Source organism: Corticium candelabrum, chromosome 18 (assembly GCF_963422355.1).
Source record: "Corticium candelabrum chromosome 18, ooCorCand1.1, whole genome shotgun sequence".
NCBI classification, from domain to species: Eukaryota; Metazoa; Porifera; class Homoscleromorpha; order Homosclerophorida; family Plakinidae; genus Corticium; species Corticium candelabrum.
Window position 1 is genome coordinate 364,940 of NC_085102.1, and position 16,521 is coordinate 381,460.

The 16,521-nt window shown below is 40.1% G+C and overlaps 2 protein-coding genes across 6 annotated transcripts; one reads left to right on the plus strand and one right to left on the minus strand.

Moving 5' to 3' along the window:
• Positions 1–8,894, minus strand: LOC134194008 (myosin-IIIb-like). 4 transcript variants are annotated; one of them, XM_062662902.1, is made up of 25 exons: positions 8,813–8,894; positions 8,118–8,737; positions 6,177–6,242; positions 5,038–5,211; positions 4,902–4,976; positions 4,639–4,818; positions 4,444–4,570; positions 4,121–4,282; positions 3,940–4,061; positions 3,435–3,566; positions 3,255–3,368; positions 3,097–3,189; positions 2,960–3,039; positions 2,685–2,891; positions 2,554–2,622; positions 2,079–2,193; positions 1,830–2,017; positions 1,621–1,703; positions 1,438–1,550; positions 1,251–1,381; positions 1,075–1,189; positions 759–814; positions 560–697; positions 412–487; positions 1–315 (listed from the first exon to the last, which is right to left on the minus strand). In XM_062662902.1, exons 2-25 carry the CDS (start codon positions 8,445–8,447, stop codon positions 205–207), a joined length of 3,057 nt encoding a protein of 1,018 aa, XP_062518886.1. In that variant the 5' UTR covers positions 8,448–8,737; positions 8,813–8,894; the 3' UTR covers positions 1–204. The 4 variants fall into 4 exon arrangements, with proteins under 4 accessions (XP_062518886.1, XP_062518887.1, XP_062518884.1 ...); XM_062662903.1 differs by having other exon boundaries at positions 8,807–8,871; XM_062662900.1 differs by having other exon boundaries at positions 8,118–8,539; positions 8,608–8,862.
• A 53-nt stretch (positions 8,895–8,947) lies between these two features.
• On the plus strand, positions 8,948–15,913 carry LOC134193974 (MICOS complex subunit MIC60-like). Of its 2 annotated transcripts, none has more exons than XM_062662850.1 (8): positions 8,948–9,022; positions 9,082–9,155; positions 9,778–10,027; positions 10,094–10,516; positions 13,388–13,510; positions 13,577–13,721; positions 13,776–13,993; positions 14,836–15,913. In XM_062662850.1, exons 1-8 carry the CDS (start codon positions 8,981–8,983, stop codon positions 15,661–15,663), a joined length of 2,103 nt encoding a protein of 700 aa, XP_062518834.1. In that variant the 5' UTR covers positions 8,948–8,980; the 3' UTR covers positions 15,664–15,913. The 2 variants fall into 2 exon arrangements, with proteins under 2 accessions (XP_062518834.1, XP_062518835.1); XM_062662851.1 differs by having other exon boundaries at positions 13,779–13,993.
• Positions 15,914–16,521: the final 608 nt, after the last annotated feature.

The following is a 16,521-nucleotide window of genomic DNA, read 5'->3' on the forward strand; positions in this document are numbered from 1 at the left end:
TATCGTTCAAGTCACATCTATTCAATCTATTGTTTCCTTTCTCTAAGTCTATATAATTAGTCCATGTTTTTAGTTAATTAAAGAATTTAGAGCTCTATATAGTACCAATGACATGCACCTAATGTGACATCTTCCAGTCATTATTCATACTGAAACTAAACTTGAATTTCTCTACCAAATGTCAAGTCTGCAACAGTTGTTTTTCTACTTGGATCGTCCCTTTCGATGAGCTTTCTTGTTTGATTTGACTCCTCGATTTCTTCCCCATCCACTCTTGCGGTAATTCCGCACCTCCGCCAAACCTCGTTTCTTTGCCTAATTATCAAATAAAAACGCAGAAGTTTTATCTACGTATACCACACACCTCTAGCTGTTCTGTTTGTACAGAATTACACAACTAATTTGAATTACCTCCTTCTTTGATACAACAGCAGCTTCACCATAAGGCGTCAACAGTTTATCTCCTTCAGTAGACAATGGATGATGCCTACAAAGAATATTGTGGTAATGTAAATGATCTTGACTAATGGTGCACCTTTTTCAAGTCTACTCAGCTTACGAATAATAGTCAACAAGTTGACTCAATTCATCAAAAGAAATACTGATGCCTACTACTCGATATTTGCCTCCAGGGATTTGCTCAACCAGATAGTGGCGTACTCGTGGCTCCCAGTAAACAGTAAGTGAATAGCCAAACCTTCAAAATACAGTAGTTGGACAACAAAGTACGTATAATCTTCTATCTTGAACCGCAATACCTTGACTCGCTTGTCCGAACAAGAAACGTTCCTGATGGTCTTTCTTCAACAGTTGCCTAGTACAGCACACATTTCTTGACCAAACAAACAAGAAAAAGGCAACGACACATTAATAATTGACATTCAAAGATAACTAATTCAAAGAACCATAGCAAAAACACCATCAAAGTAATGTACTGTTGACCTTGGCACACACGCACAATTAACTATCATGACACATATCAGACAAACATATTTCAATGTAAATTAACCCATACAATCAAATGTACTTTAATTAGCTACACAACTACAGCTTCAAAAATAACCATTGCCTTACTTCTGCTTGCTTCCTTGATATCATTCCATGAAACCAAGGTGCAAATGCAATATTGGAGCTTACTTCCATCAGGCCTGCTCCACGACTGCCTTCTTCTTTCCTCCAGTTTTTCAAGCTGGAAAATACAATTAAACAATAATTGCAGATGTACAATTATAGCAAGAAAACAATATAACCTCTTCTGGCGTTCAGCAACTGCAACCTTTAAGTTTCTAGCAAGAGCTTCTGCACTAGCTCTTTTGTTTCTTGAGTGCCAAAACCTACGTCCAAACCTTGCTGGAACAGCGGGCTGAGAAGAAAAATTATTCTTCACAAAGAAACATTGATAAACTTTGACAAAATATGTTAATAATAATACCAAACCAAAGATGGCTTTGGAGGCAGTGGGGGTGGAGCCAGAGCCACAGGCTCAATTCTAGTCGCTTTCCAGTGGCTTATGTCTTCATCAATTAGACTACGTTGTAACAGGCACAAAGCTGTTCACAAACATACATAATAAGAACGTTGCATAACAAGAATGAACACAGTATTATAAGATCTCCACACCATTGCATTTCAATTCAATGCTCTTTAGAAATGTTTCCAACACAACCATTTCATGAGACCTTAGCTGCCACAAAAAGTTCATTCTAGATAGAAAGATGCATGAACAGACACAAACACAACTAAAATTTAATTTTCATTTTTTTAGCAAGATCAACCAAAACAAACACTGCAAGCAGCTGTACAAATACAATGGAATGTTCAATGAATACTTTCTTCTAGTCAGAAATCCTCTGGCAATCTTCTGCAGAACGCAAGCATGCTTATCCAACTCATGAATGCAAGAGTTGAGCTTCTCTTTGTGCCAGAATTTCAACATCACACGAGTGTGTCCAATTTTCCAACCACTCAATCCACAAAAGGTGAGCACACGAGAGCAAGCATCAGCTGTAGGCTTGATCTGATATACACAATAATAACATTAATAAAACATCAAGACAGTTTCAAGTACTGTTACATACACGAGATGTAAAGGCATGACCCAAGCATCTATATGAATACAGAAATTCAGCAAACTTGGGTCGATAAGCATACCCTTCCTTACGAATTCTCACTACTTCCACCATTCCTGTGTATCTATTGACATATCAAACAGCTTATTCAACACACATATATTGTAACAGCATCAAACGTGTACGACTCACAACACATCTAAACAAACTTCATGCAATATCACTGTTGAAATGTACAAACTACATCTACACTAAGTCTTAGTGATGGATACTCAACAAATTAATTAATAGTTTTCAGCCGACATAAAACATAATGAAAAGTTCAAGTTTCAGCAAGCAGAAAAACCATAGAACACAATGCATGCATTAGGAAATGAACAGAAAACAGACATTTTGCCAATAATTCACATTAACTTGGGATCAACACACAATTTCAAGTACATAGAAAGATGCATATTAAAAGACAAAAGAATCTAACAAATACCTTAATTGCTTCAGAACCAATTTATTATCAAAGGTTAAAGGTTGCTTTTGATCATTTGGTTTAATGCACCTATCATCAGAAACACCAGCTATTCACACAATAATACAATTTTGAGATATTGCAGTTTTCACCTGATAAAGTGTGGCTTTGATGAGTTGAGTTTTGCCATCAGCAAATCAAGAGACTCACGAAAATGACCACAAACAGTAGTTTTGTTCTTTCTGCCTCGTCGTGATCGCTGAGAGGTGTTTCTATGGCGATTCACACTAGCACGCTGCTGACGAGACACTTGACGACTGAATCGAGTGAAAGCACCTCGTAGGCGATATGACAATCCTCTAACAATCACAGCACAATAACAAGTACATAAAATTCAGTAAGTATAAGTCAGCCATAAAATAGTAACCGTGAGGAGCCAATCCGAGATGAACGAGACAACAAGACAGACGACAAGGGAGGTGGATTACTACAAAACAAGTAAGCAACCTGTAATGACAAATAGCAATTAGCATATATATAATAATACAAAGCAGTTTCACACACCAACGGACACTGGCTATCAGACAATGTGGATACAACATCTGTTGCCAGTGTGTCTCGGTTCTTATCCAAGAAACCTTTACTTTGATATTCAACCTATAAACATAACCAAAAGCAATAACACAATAGATTTGACTTGTTTATTTCTATAAAATCTTTACTGATCCAGCATAGTGCTTCACAATAAATCCAGCATCAAGTCCTCTTGATGGCTGATAGTATCGATTGCTAGAAAGATGCTGCTGAAATTTTTGCATAGCAGATTGGTCAGTTCCCTGAACACATAAGGTCAGCTAATGTTTTGTGAAATTATAACGAAGTCACCAAATATTTGTACAAACCCTTGGAAACAAGCTTTGCTCATTAAGAAGAGAAAGCAGTCCAATAGGCTTATCAAAAAACAATCGCAAAACAGGCATATTGTCCTCAAACTTGATATCACTGCCACTGACACCTTCTTTCACGTACTCCACCTGGTTACACAAATCAAACACGTAGTTTTAGTATGTCAACATAAATGCACGTACATATGTATAGCAGTTTGTTGTTAGAATGAGTTATATATGTACCAAAACCTGCTGCTGAAGTCTTTGTTCAATTAATACACTACAGTACTTATAGTGCTCAACATTAGTGTCTATAAGTTAGCAAGCACTTTCGAACGTTGAGTAGGCTGGCTCTGAATCTTGGTTGTAGCCCAAGCCTTTGATATAAACTTGTGCATAGCTCCAGATTCAATCCTTTTATCCTAAATCTGCAAAAAGGGCTAGTAGCTAATGCGTTCTTGTTGTCCAGCGGTATTTGAATTATCTTGCACAAACATACTAAAAACAACAAAAGACCAACCTGCTCCATAGCAAAGACACAATTGTTAAAGAAATGTTGTAACTGCTCATTAGCCAGGTTAATGCAGAATTGTTCCAAACTGTTAAACCGAAAGTCTTCAAAGCCAAAAATATCAAGAACAGCTGTTACAACATAAGGGTCAAAATAATGCATATATGTTTATGCATCAGCTGTAGAGTACCGATTGAAACTGTTTTCTGCTGATGCTGGCCATCAGGACCTCCAAGAAGAATATTTATTTTGTTGACAATCCAGTTGAAAGCTCGTCCATACAAAGCTTTGGCCATAGCATCCCGGCAATCCATTGCTTTTTCTTGACCATATGCTATAGTGATCACTTCTCCTATATAGACCAGTTCAAATAAAAAAACTAATGTGACCACTCAATAACAAACAACCATTAGCAGCTGACCACAAATAACCACTGAACAGATCACAAGACAACATTAGTTAAAACAATAAATTTACAGCAGGTCTAGAATTATATTGCATTGCCACAGACACCTCTCATTTGATTGACAGATGTAGTCAATGCTCTCCCCAGTGCAACTGGATCAACACCCAGAAGTTCACCAGCAAAATTCAAAGTCTCAGGGTTTGCTATAGAAGCAGAGTCATCACCACTGATATCCTATGCACACAAAGATGTCCACAACAGCTAGTGACTACATCACAAGACACAAGACTAACTAAACTTACCAAATCTCCTGTTAGCAAAACAGCTGCCAAGAGTTGTACTAACTGACTACGTTCATCAATAGTGAAATCGACAGCATCAAGAGAGTTACAAACTTTGCCAAACATCACTACACTTTCTTTGCTGCTGCATAGGTCTTTACACAGTACATTGCGATTCATATACTGGTGTGCTGTAGGATCCTAATACAATTGCATCAACATCGATTATCATCACTACACTACAAAAAATTACTGCACAAGATTGTTTTGACTTTCTCGCTTACCTTTAAATGCAACATTCGCAGCTCAGAAGGTGGCAGACCAGCATACATGTAGTAAAATATGTGAAAATTCCTTTCCTATTAAGACCTCAAGCAATGAACAAACTGATGTTACAACATCATCTCTTCTCAACCATACATCTTCTCCTTGCTTGGCAACACGCGACTTCTCCAGTAAGTAGTGTTGAATGCCAGCACCAGTCACTTGGCCAGATGTCGAATCAAAAAAAAGCTCGATAAACTTTCCAAACCGACTAGAATTGTCATTCAAGACAGTCTGGGCATTACCAAATGCCTCAAGCAGTGGATTAACCTTCAAAAGAAAACATAATCTCTGTTTTAAGTGTATACTGCCAGAGTTTTTCCTACGTAACTCCCATGCAACTTGCGTACAAGTTGTTTAATTTGCATTCAAATTTTTTGAGCTGTGATTGAAACGTAACAGCAACAGGGACCTCTCTGAATGAACCCTAGGATGAATTAAATGCAGTATAATTCCTAAGACTTAATAATTATCTCATTTATCCAAACTAATCATTGAATGAACTGCAAGGGTTTCACCTCAAGTAAATGCGGCATCAAATAAAATGATCTATTTGAAGTACAATATGGAAAAAAATCAGTTTGAATCAGTCATACCAGTTTAGTACCCGTGACACAAGCATGCATGCTCCAAGTTCAAACAACAAGCTTGCATACAGGGAGGCAAAACTTGCATACATGTAGGCATAAAACGTATTGTAGGAAAAACACTGACTGCAAAATTTAGCTCGAATACTGTAAAGTCACTAATACAAACTGCTCTCAAATAAGATACCATTTTCCCCTAAAAACTTTCTTGCATAGAAAAGATATACAATTCTAATTATTACATGACCACGAACATTCAACATTGTCAAACTGTCATGCTATTACCAATTAATAAGTCAACAACAAATAAAAATGTGGCCTTAATATTTAATATTTAAAATTTGGTATTTAATAACTGCACATCTGTCTTTATAAGTATAAGATATTGAATGTCTATAGATGATAAGATCATGACTTGATACTTTAGTGAACACGCTGCACACAAGCTACCCTCGAATAAAAGCTACCTTGAAAAGTAACTGCATCTATGTAGACAGTATGTCGTGACTTATAAAGACAAATGCCATGGCTCTATTGACAACTATACCTTAATTAACAGTAGTCATGACACATTGCTTGTGGTCTTTCTGCATGTACTTTAGATTTTTAAATCACATTTACAATATTGCATCTATCATATTTGCTTACCAAAAGAATCTTGTCTTCTAAAGACAAACCACCATGACCAGAAGCTGTTCGACACATTTCCATCACCTGCACCATACAAAGCTGTCTAATCAGCAAATGCATGTATATATACTGTATAACCCATTATTTCTGTGGTCTTAATTAAATTACTGCAATTAGAGAATCTAGACAAAAGTTTTAATTACCGCAAATTAAATTTCTGTGTTAATTCCAAACAGGAAGACAGTTACTGGTGTACACACATGTACACATGTACATGTGTTGCAACAGTGACTTCCTGGGACTCTGAGGGTATAAGCCTAAATATCTGCAAAATATATTTGTGCACTCTGTGATTTCTTCACAGAATTCGCAGAAATATCATGATCGCAGAAATAACCGGTTACACACTATGCAACAATACCTATAAGTTATCCTAAATATACAAACAACACACCACCACCTAAACAATATTAAGCAACAGCCAATCTGTACCCATAACATTACATAAAAATACATGCAAAGACTGCAGTTTCAATACAAAAGATAAATAGCTAATAGCTAATACTAATCTAATACTATGCCCCTCACAGTATTACCCTATCTTCTATCACATCTACCATATCCCCAGCTTTGGGCCAAACTCTAAAATATCTACACATCTTCATCGATGTCAACATAGTCTGACATGAGATAGTAACCCCTGCTTGCCGTTTGCTGTGCCTACCCTGTGATGGCCACGAACACAGCTGTCAATTGCAAACTCCTCCATGATACGGCAACTTAATTAACTAGTGGGTGTAGAATATTGTACACACACACACACACACACACACACACACACACACACACACACACACACACACACACACACACACACACACACACACACACACACACACATCAATTATTCAACAACAATGTCCAACCGCCAAACTAAAATACGACAATATGGTTTTTCTGTCAGTTTGTTAGCAAACCGCCAAAATAAATTCCTGCCAAGGTTTCATCTTATGCAGCATGGGACATCATCTCCACCAGATCACAGCATGCATAACATCAGAAAAAATAGTGCTTCTTGGATCTACTGGTAGAGTCATGCCCGTCTTTTGGTAAAATCATGTCTTCTGTCTAGATAGGCATGATGGTTTAAGCATATCTGCATGAAGCTGGGTTTACTTTTCCAGTAACATAAGTGCATTAATTACAGATCTGCTTGCATGAACATATGCTAAACAAATAATGAGTCAGTGCTGTTATTAACAAAACCCATGAAAATGAGAAAAAATGGGAATATGGCAAACGTGTGAGGGAGATAGAGAATGCAACTTTCACACCCCTAGTTTTTGCAGCAACTGATGGAATGGGGGAAGAAGCTTCAATTTTTTTACAAGAGAATAGCTGAATTACTATCAATCAAAACAAAGAAGACCTACACTGAGACCATAAGAATCATCAGGTGCCGTCTATCTTTCAGTCTGATCCGTTCAGCAATTTTATGCATCCGAGGTAGCAGGTCGACAAAGCACAGGCCCTTCCATGCAGAAGAAATTGACATCATCAGCAGTGAGGTTTGCCTCACTGAGTAAACTGATTTATGATAGAGTAGCAAGTTTCTGAGTTTTTCAGAGTTTCTGCAATTGCTGTATTATTGACATGGACAATATTTAAAAATACTCAGAAGTGATGGATTAAAAATATTTGCTGTATTTATTTAGAAACAAAAAAAAACAAAAAAAATGGAACTAAATTATAACACAGCCCAATGTAATGGTTTGGCTCGGGTGATAAAAATTAAAATTGCTAAATTGCTATATTTTTCATTATCTCTTCAATACAACAGTTACTGTGATACATCTTGCATGCATGCGTGCGTGCGTGCTTGCGCGCGTACTACAAACCAACGCTAGCTAGTTGACTCGATTAATTTATTGATCAATGAAAATTTTATATGTAGTCTACCTGCTGAATGAAAAACTTAGACGACTCCGTCTTGCCAGCTCCGCTTTCTCCACTAACCACACACACTTGGCTGTTCCCACTTGTCAACATTGAACTGTATGTTTGCTCTGCAATAGCGAATACATGAGGTGGTAGCTTCCCTGGCGGTCGTCTATACAGATGTGATGTCTGTCGACTGTAAAGTTCTGAGAGCAAGCAGAATGGGTTGACAGCGACAAGAATGTCTCCCACGTAAGTGTAGATGTGATTGGCTGCATAGCGACGCTGTAGTGCGACAAGAAGTGTTTCTTCGTCGAGTTGGGATAAATCTGCCAGTTGATCGTCCACCATTGGGCTAGAAACAAATCACGATCTGACCTCAAACTGAGGAAGTGGGACGTCTCAGCTCTCGCCCTTGTCGTCACCGGCTATAAATACTCTTTCTATACAAAGTACACATGATATTACCATGGTAATAACACGCCTACTCTTGTGCAACACTCGGTCATACATGTACTAATAATTAGAATGTCGTTATTTGCAGCAACGTCTGACTCTCCTTGTCTCGCGTAGCCATGACTCTCCTTACACAAATCAGCAAAATTCTAGCAATGTGATTCCTCCTTCTCGTGTCGAGAGCGCTAGACAAACATGTAGATAGTCTAACTGATGCAACCAACTAAAGTTTTAGTAGACAGTATGTAAATTACTCTAACCACCAGATGTAAACAGTAGGTTGTATGTACAGACGCTATGGACTTGAAGTCACTTCGCAACGCGCGAATTTAGAAACTCGGCAATAACGTGCGCTAGCAAAATAGACCTAAACCAAGCGCGTTGCCTTCCTCTGATCTACATTTCTCAATTGATACCTAGTATAATCGATGTGGCGTTTTGGGACTGGCTCGCGAGCATCGTTTTTGAGGGTAGACGAAACAACTTTTCTCGTGATTAACTGTACCTCATTGGGGGTCTTCTCTTGTAGCTTCGTTTGCCTTCTCACAGATGCGAAGCCATCAGGCAGGCAGGGAGTTCCTCTCATAAATCTGCGCTTGGCGGGTAGAATAACTAGTTTGTATACGTATTCTGCGCAATTGCTGTCGCATTTGTAGATCATCACGTTCGCTTTATCAGGCAGGCGCGCGCGCGCACACACACACACACACACACACACACACACACACACACACACACACACACACACACACACACACACACACACACACACACACACACACACACACACACACACACACACACACACACACACACACACACACACACACACACACACACACACACACACGTGCGTCAAGTGTGTGTGTGTGTGTGTGTGTGTGTGTGTGTGTGTGTGTGTGTGTGTGTGTGTGTGTGTGTGTGTGTGTGTGTGTGTGTGTGTGTGTGTGTGTGTGTGTGTTGAGATTTCACTAAGGCAGTATTCAGATCATGTCCAGCTTACTACTGGTATTATCATTAGCCCGAGGCGTACATATGCTAGGGTTACAGTAATACCACTGTAGACCAGCGACAGACCAATTCCACGACCAACGACCAGCAATAACGCATGCGCTCGTTGCTATCGCTAGTGTTAATTATATTATTTTTAGCATTGCGCTGTACACCTGCACCTGTCAGTCTACTCTCTGTTCATTGTCACTTTAGACTTATTTTTCTGTTTTAGTTGGGTTCCTGTTGTGGCTGTAGGAGGTGGAGCAATAGGAGTTATTATAGGAACATTTACTTTGGCTGCTGTAAAGCCATCATTCAGTGAGTTCCTTGAAAAGCAGTTTCCAGCACTAAAGTCTGTGCTAAGAACAATACAGGAACAAACAGGCAGGTATTCAATAGGCAGTGCATCAGAGAATGCTGGTGGTAAAGAAATGAGGCAAGAGGACACACCTGTTAAACGATCTAAAGTCACTGGTTTCAAGGTTAGGTTTAATACTCTGAAGTATAAAGCAAGACATGTAAATTTGTCTGCTTTGCTTGTTGTGTAGGTTGTGCAACCTGCAGCTACTGTGCAACATCAGGGAAACCAAACCCCACCGGATGGTCTTGCTGGTGATATAATTGAAGAAATAGATAGCACTGCTACAGAGCATCAAAATTCACAAGAAGTACAAGCAGATAAAGTTGCTAACACTGTTGAGGGAGTTGCTATTGAAACTGAACAGGCAAATGGAAGTACCTTGTCTCTCACCGAAAAACCAGAACAATGGCTGGATGACGTTAGTGACACTTTAAAGGGTGTATGTGTGCAAGTGGCTAATGAAGCTGTTAGCCAACAGCACATGCTTTGTGACAACATTAAAGAGATGACTGAGATTATTCGTTTATTTTTGAGTGATGCAGTAGGGGTAGATAATAAACAAAGAGACAGAGATATGAAATTGATGGAGATTCAGAGCAAAGTGGAAGTGGTGAGAGACATTAAGATTATATGTTATGTGCTCCACTGTCACTATTTGCATGTTGTCAAGTTTTTAAGTTAGTGTTTTTATAATTTCATTATATAATTTTTCAATTTTTATTATTTTGCCTAGAACTTCTTTACAATGTTTTGCCTAGAACTTCTTTACAATATTTTGCCACCTACATTGTGGCAATTTAAATTTATTTAGTTTTTTATACAACAGGAAGTTGAACATGTTGGTTTACAAGTTAATTAATTGTCAAGCATTTCCTGGATTTATTATTAAATCAAAAGTTGTGTCAACAGGAATTGACACAGTGGCATAGTGACAGGGGTTCTGTGGGAATTCAGTAACCCCAGTCTACTCCATTAGACTAAGGGTGCAGATAGCCGTGGCGTCTTCTTTGTAAGTCTTCTTCCACTTCTCTTGCGCCTCAGCTAGAAAAAGCTTTCTATCAGATCGCGTCGACAACTGCCATAAGGCTTCCACGGTTACGTAGTACGCAGAGTCATCACTTGCAACTTTCTGGAAAATGGTTCCTTCTGCTTTACTTTTCCAAAGAGAGTTGTCTGCATGGCATGCACGAGAGTCGTCGAACTGACACGGACATGGAAGAATGCCACGTGTTGCAATCGCCTCGCGAGCCCAGCAAACTGGTCGCAGTCAGTGCCACTTCGATGTACAGTACGTATGCGTGCTGGAATACGGTGTGTCTGGTAGGAAGCTGCGGGACAGCTCTAAATCAAAGCTGTGACTGGTCTGCCTCGTCTGTGACATTGATCACACATCGAACCTTTCAAATACGAACAGCGGCCCACCCCACCCACCCAGAAACGAACGTTGTTCGGATTTTGGAAAACATTCGACAATTGGAGACGGCCCCTAATTGAAATGACTAGCCTAGCAGATTACATCTTTGGTGTATGTTGCATCACGATTATGCAGTAATTTACATGTTTCATCCAGGGTTTGAATCGGGCAGGGCAATGGGTTAAAAGGGCACCTTGGCTTGCCGTTACCAAGACAGAAGAATACTGTACAAGCTTAATTAAGTTGGTGTTGTTTTGCATGATATGATGAACAGATGTGTGTGTGTGTGTGTGTGTGTGTGTGTGTGTGTGTGTGTGTGTGTGTGTGAGAGAGAGAGAGAGAGAGAGAGAGGGAGAGGGAGAGGGAGAGGGAGAGGGAGAGTCTCTAGAACACATGGCCTGCAACAGTAGGTGTCTACAGTTCGAAGTACTATATATAGAAAGTCCTTTCTTGGACTAGGAAAAGTCACCAAGAGCAGAGTAGTGATTACACAAAGTGAGACTTACTGGCATAACAGTCTTCTGTTTCTGTTAGACTGCAAAATATGCAACATTACGAGTTGTGTCAAACCTTTTTGTAACAATCTGTTTTGATTATCTGATTTAATTTGTTTTGATAGGTTTCACTTGTCTAGAAGTCTGTGTGGAACTGCATTTGGTGTGTGTTGTAATCTTATGCCTGGACACCGACTGTAAAGCAGAGTCTTGAAATTGTCAGAGCACACAGCACTGCATTTGTTTATGTGTATAAGACTGCTGCACTAGACCATACTCGAAGTGTATTCAATGTAGTTTATGCTTGTTTAATTTTTTTTTATCATTGCTCACTGAAGTAAGCAGGGATTGCTCAAGGTGGGCAGGGTGCACTAAGAGTAGGAAGAGGCTTAAAATCGTAGATGGAACATGTTATGTGGACTGAGTTGTCTGACTGTCAGTATTATGGCGTTAGAAAGTTCACAGTTGATAGTGGCAATGATTAAAAGGAAAGCAATGCAATGCAGCTTCGGCAAGTACTGTGACTGGAAGGTTGTTTTGGGATCTTTTGTTTGATACATAACAGAAAGGAACACAGGTTATCAAACTCATTCTTCCTCCCTCCCTCCCTCCTCCCTCCCTCCCTCCTCCCTCCCTCCCTCCTCCCTCCCTCCCTCCTCCCTCCCTCCCTCCTCCCTCCCTCCCTCCTCCCTCCCTCCCTCCTCCCTCCCTCCCTCCTCCCTCCTCCCTCCCTCCCTCCTCCCTCCCTCCCTCCCTCCTCCCTCCCTCCCTCCTCCCTCCCTCCCTCCCTCCTCCCTCCCTCCCTCCTCCCTCTCTCCCTCCCCCCTCCCTCCCTCCCTCCCTCTCTCTCTCTCTCTATTGGCTGAAGTTCTGTGACTGGTCAGCATGTAGGCTGTCACTGCCTAGACATCTTTCGTAGGAACAGTGTTGATGAGTACACAAGCAGACACATGCATACAGGTGCCACCAAACTGGAAAAACTGGCTTTTGCTATACGCTGAAGGTGTGATATGTAGCATGAAAAGCAATGAGTCGTGCAATAAACATTTGTGAATGCAGTGACCCCATGCAACTCTCAGCCAGTTATGAAAATGATCTTTTGAAATCTGTTATGTGTCATTGATAGGAAACTTAGAGTGATTCCTCTTTTTGTCCAAGTCATGTGGGTGATAGTTTCACAATGCTTTTGGTTCATGCATACTTTATTTTTTCATCTGATTTTGGTATTTCTTACTTTCTCTTGAAATGGCTTGAACGCTCCTAGCTATGGTTAAAATTGGATACTTGATCTTTTGTATTAGAATAACAAGATGATATGAGTACTGTGTGTTGTTGAGCTGCAGTCAAATATTCTACTGCTACTAAAAATTAAAAATGTTTATGTTTTGGATACTCCTTTCTGAGGCTCAAAGAGCAATAAATAACACCGTAAAATTACTTTTACAACTTGCAGGTACAAATGACTAACTGAACTACGAACAAGGTTTTTAAAATATAGTACCTACTCTACACGTTGTAACTACTACTGTTTCTGGAATGCGCTTTTGAAACAGACACCGTTGTTTTTCTTTAGGCTATGAAAGGTGCAGTAGATGCCTTTCAACTGTTTGAAAAATCAGTCAGTGATCTGCATCGTCATTTGGACATGCTAAGCAATGCCAAGAAGCAAGAGGAATCACTGACGATATCAGAGCTGGTAAAAAATCTAATATTTATTGCTTTGTGCTGTTTCTGATTGAAAATAATCAATACAAAATTACAGATTGCAAAACTGAAATATGATGTTGAAAAGTCACAGATTGAAGTGACAGAGGCTCAGGCTGACTTGGCACTCAATCAAGACTATCTCATGTCTGTAGAGACAAGTAGACGGAAATTGGAATCTGAACTGGCAGAGCTAACACCTGGTATGCGTAAAGTCTTAGATTTGTCAAGCGATATCTCTTGTACTCTTTTCCTAGTAGCTACTGAAGTTGATGTTCCAACCTTGCTGCAATATGCTGACAAACGTCTAGAGAAACTACGTCAAGAATTGGAGGAGCACAAACGGATTGTTCATGAGCAGGTTACAGCAGCTGTGCAACGACAAAAAAGAGTAGATGCAGAAGTAGCAGAAAGCCAATTGCAAGCTAAAATTAACCTAATCAAATCAGAACACAAATCTGATATTGAACGAGTGGTGAGCCCCAGTATATCTGTGACTTTATATCTACTGTACTTCAAACTATGACAATGTGAGTGTGAGTGTGTGTGTGTGTGTGTGTGTGTGTGTGTGTGTGTGTGTGTGTGTGTGTGTGTGTGTGTGTGTGTGTGTGTGTGTGTGCTCTTGAAGGCTAAACATTACTAGAAATCTTATCATAAGTAGATTGGTTAATTAATGAAACAAATGAGTTTTTGTTTGTAATTGATGATTGATGAACACTACCTTCAAAGGGTGCTTGAGGAGGAAGTTGGGAGGTGATATACGAGACTAGAATTGTGTAGCCACCATTGCTCGCCAGGAACCATGACAGCTATCGACAGTAGACCATATTGTTGACTATGACAGCTGTAGATAACATCGTTGGCTTGTTTGGTAGAAATAATGACACATGGCTTACTGCAGAGACCTACTGACCCCACATGTTCACGTTCCAGTAAAATGAGTAAAGTGATGAAACACTGGCAGGGTAGTGTTCTGTAATTACCATAATTAATTGACAAACAATTTGAATACCACTTGTGGTGGCACATTAAAACGACCAATGTGAACCATGCTACCAGACAGACGACAACAGAAAGGAAGATGTGCTATTCAAGGCAGGCAGGCAGTATGTATTTTCTGGCCCTCTTCTTTGTAAGGTCTTTGATTCATTGGCCTGTAACAGGTAATCATTTTTTTTATAAATTGATCAAATAACTTGATGTTCCTGGTGTCAGAGGGGCAAAATACTTGTACTTTAATGATGCAGGTTTACGGAGTATGCTCTAATCTAGTGTGGTCACAGCAGTCTGTCTAAATTCATAAGACATTTTCTGCAGATGAATCAAGTTCAGCAAGACTATCTAGTCAACATGCAAGAACGACTGCACCATCAAGCTTCAGTGTATCATGAACATATTGATAGCATACTCAATGCTCAGAAGGAGAAACTAGAGAAACAATTCCACACCCAGCTGAGACTCGAGAGGCAGCATGAATGTGCCAAACAACAAGCTGCTCTTGATGTGACTGTTGCTAAGCTTCATGGAGTTGAATCTGTTATTAATGATGTGGTTGAAGTGGATAAGGCACAGTGCAACAGCAAGGAGTTCTATCGTGCTTGTCAGCTGTTCTTGGAAGCATTGGATCGCAAGAATGGAGAACACAGCAAGCCGTTGCAAAGTGAGGTGGATAGATTTAGGTCTCTCGAGAATGCCGCCCTGTCTCATCCTATCATACAAACAACCCTGGAGTCCATCCCACAGAAAGCATTACAAAATGGCATTCCACTAGAAGATGCTCTACATTGGAGATTTGCTGCCATGAAGAAAGCGTGTCAACGTGTTGCATTGATTGGTGAAGATGGCGGTAATGTTTTCCAGTACCTCCTATCATATTTGCATTCTTTCTTTCGGGTGGAAACTAGAATCAACGTTAATGAAGACAGTTTTTGTCCAGAAGACGGCACAGATACGTTTCATCTCCTGTCATTAGCAGAGCACTTTGTTAGGCATGGAAATCTTGAATTAGCTGCAAGGCTGGTCAACCAGCTTCAAGGAGAGCCTCATCGACTTGCTGCAGACTGGCTATCAGATGTTCGACTGCTCTTAGAAACAAAGCAAGCAGTTAGCGTGTTGTGCTCATACGCTTCATTATCAGAACTGTAGTGTGCTAGCAATCAACAGAAATATTTTGTCTGGAATGATTCAAGAGAAAGGGGATATTATTCTTTCTTCCATTGTGTGTTTTCCTATCATTACTGCCAATTGTTGGATTCTGTCATGCACATTTATCATAGCATCGAAAGTGCCTTTTGTTTATTGATGGTTCAATGCCTGTGTGTACATGCCATGTGCATGTGTGTTTGTGCACGCGCGTGCATGTGTGTGTCATAATGTCCAAGAAAGTTACACACAATTGCTTCTCTTGACTCAGGAATATAATGAGTTCCTGGTCCTTGACTGGGGCCCTAGGCAGCCATCGGCTGCGACATGACATCAGCCACTGGGGTCCAGTTGGCTTCACAAGCCAATGCCCCTGTGAGTATCTGGGCCTGCGCTAGCAATCTCCTAGAGCAGGGCCAGGTACTCACAGGGGCATTCAGAGTTTCTCCTGGGTAGCACACAGGAACCCAGCTGTTAGCTGGGGGTGTGACAAAGAAATTGACAGCTCCTGTTTTAGGGTTTTAGGGTTTGTGTGTGTGTGTGTGTGTGTGTGTGTGTGTGTGTGTGTGTGTGTGTGTGTGTGTGTGTGTGTGTGTGTGTGTGTGACAAGTAACAGCCTTTCCAGACTATCCATCCAGGCGGTCTTCACACAAATTACTGTCTAGGCAAGCTCTCTAAAACGCCAACACAGATTTCACAGTAGCAGAACTACACGCCTGTTTTTGTCTGGATCATCTACCAGTATTCATTCATCAAAGCTAAGTACTACACCTAGTGCGCGACAAGGGCCACAATAAACCAGTGTAAATATATCATGAGGTCAGCCCTTGTCAAAAAAAGGACTGACCTGACATGATGTCA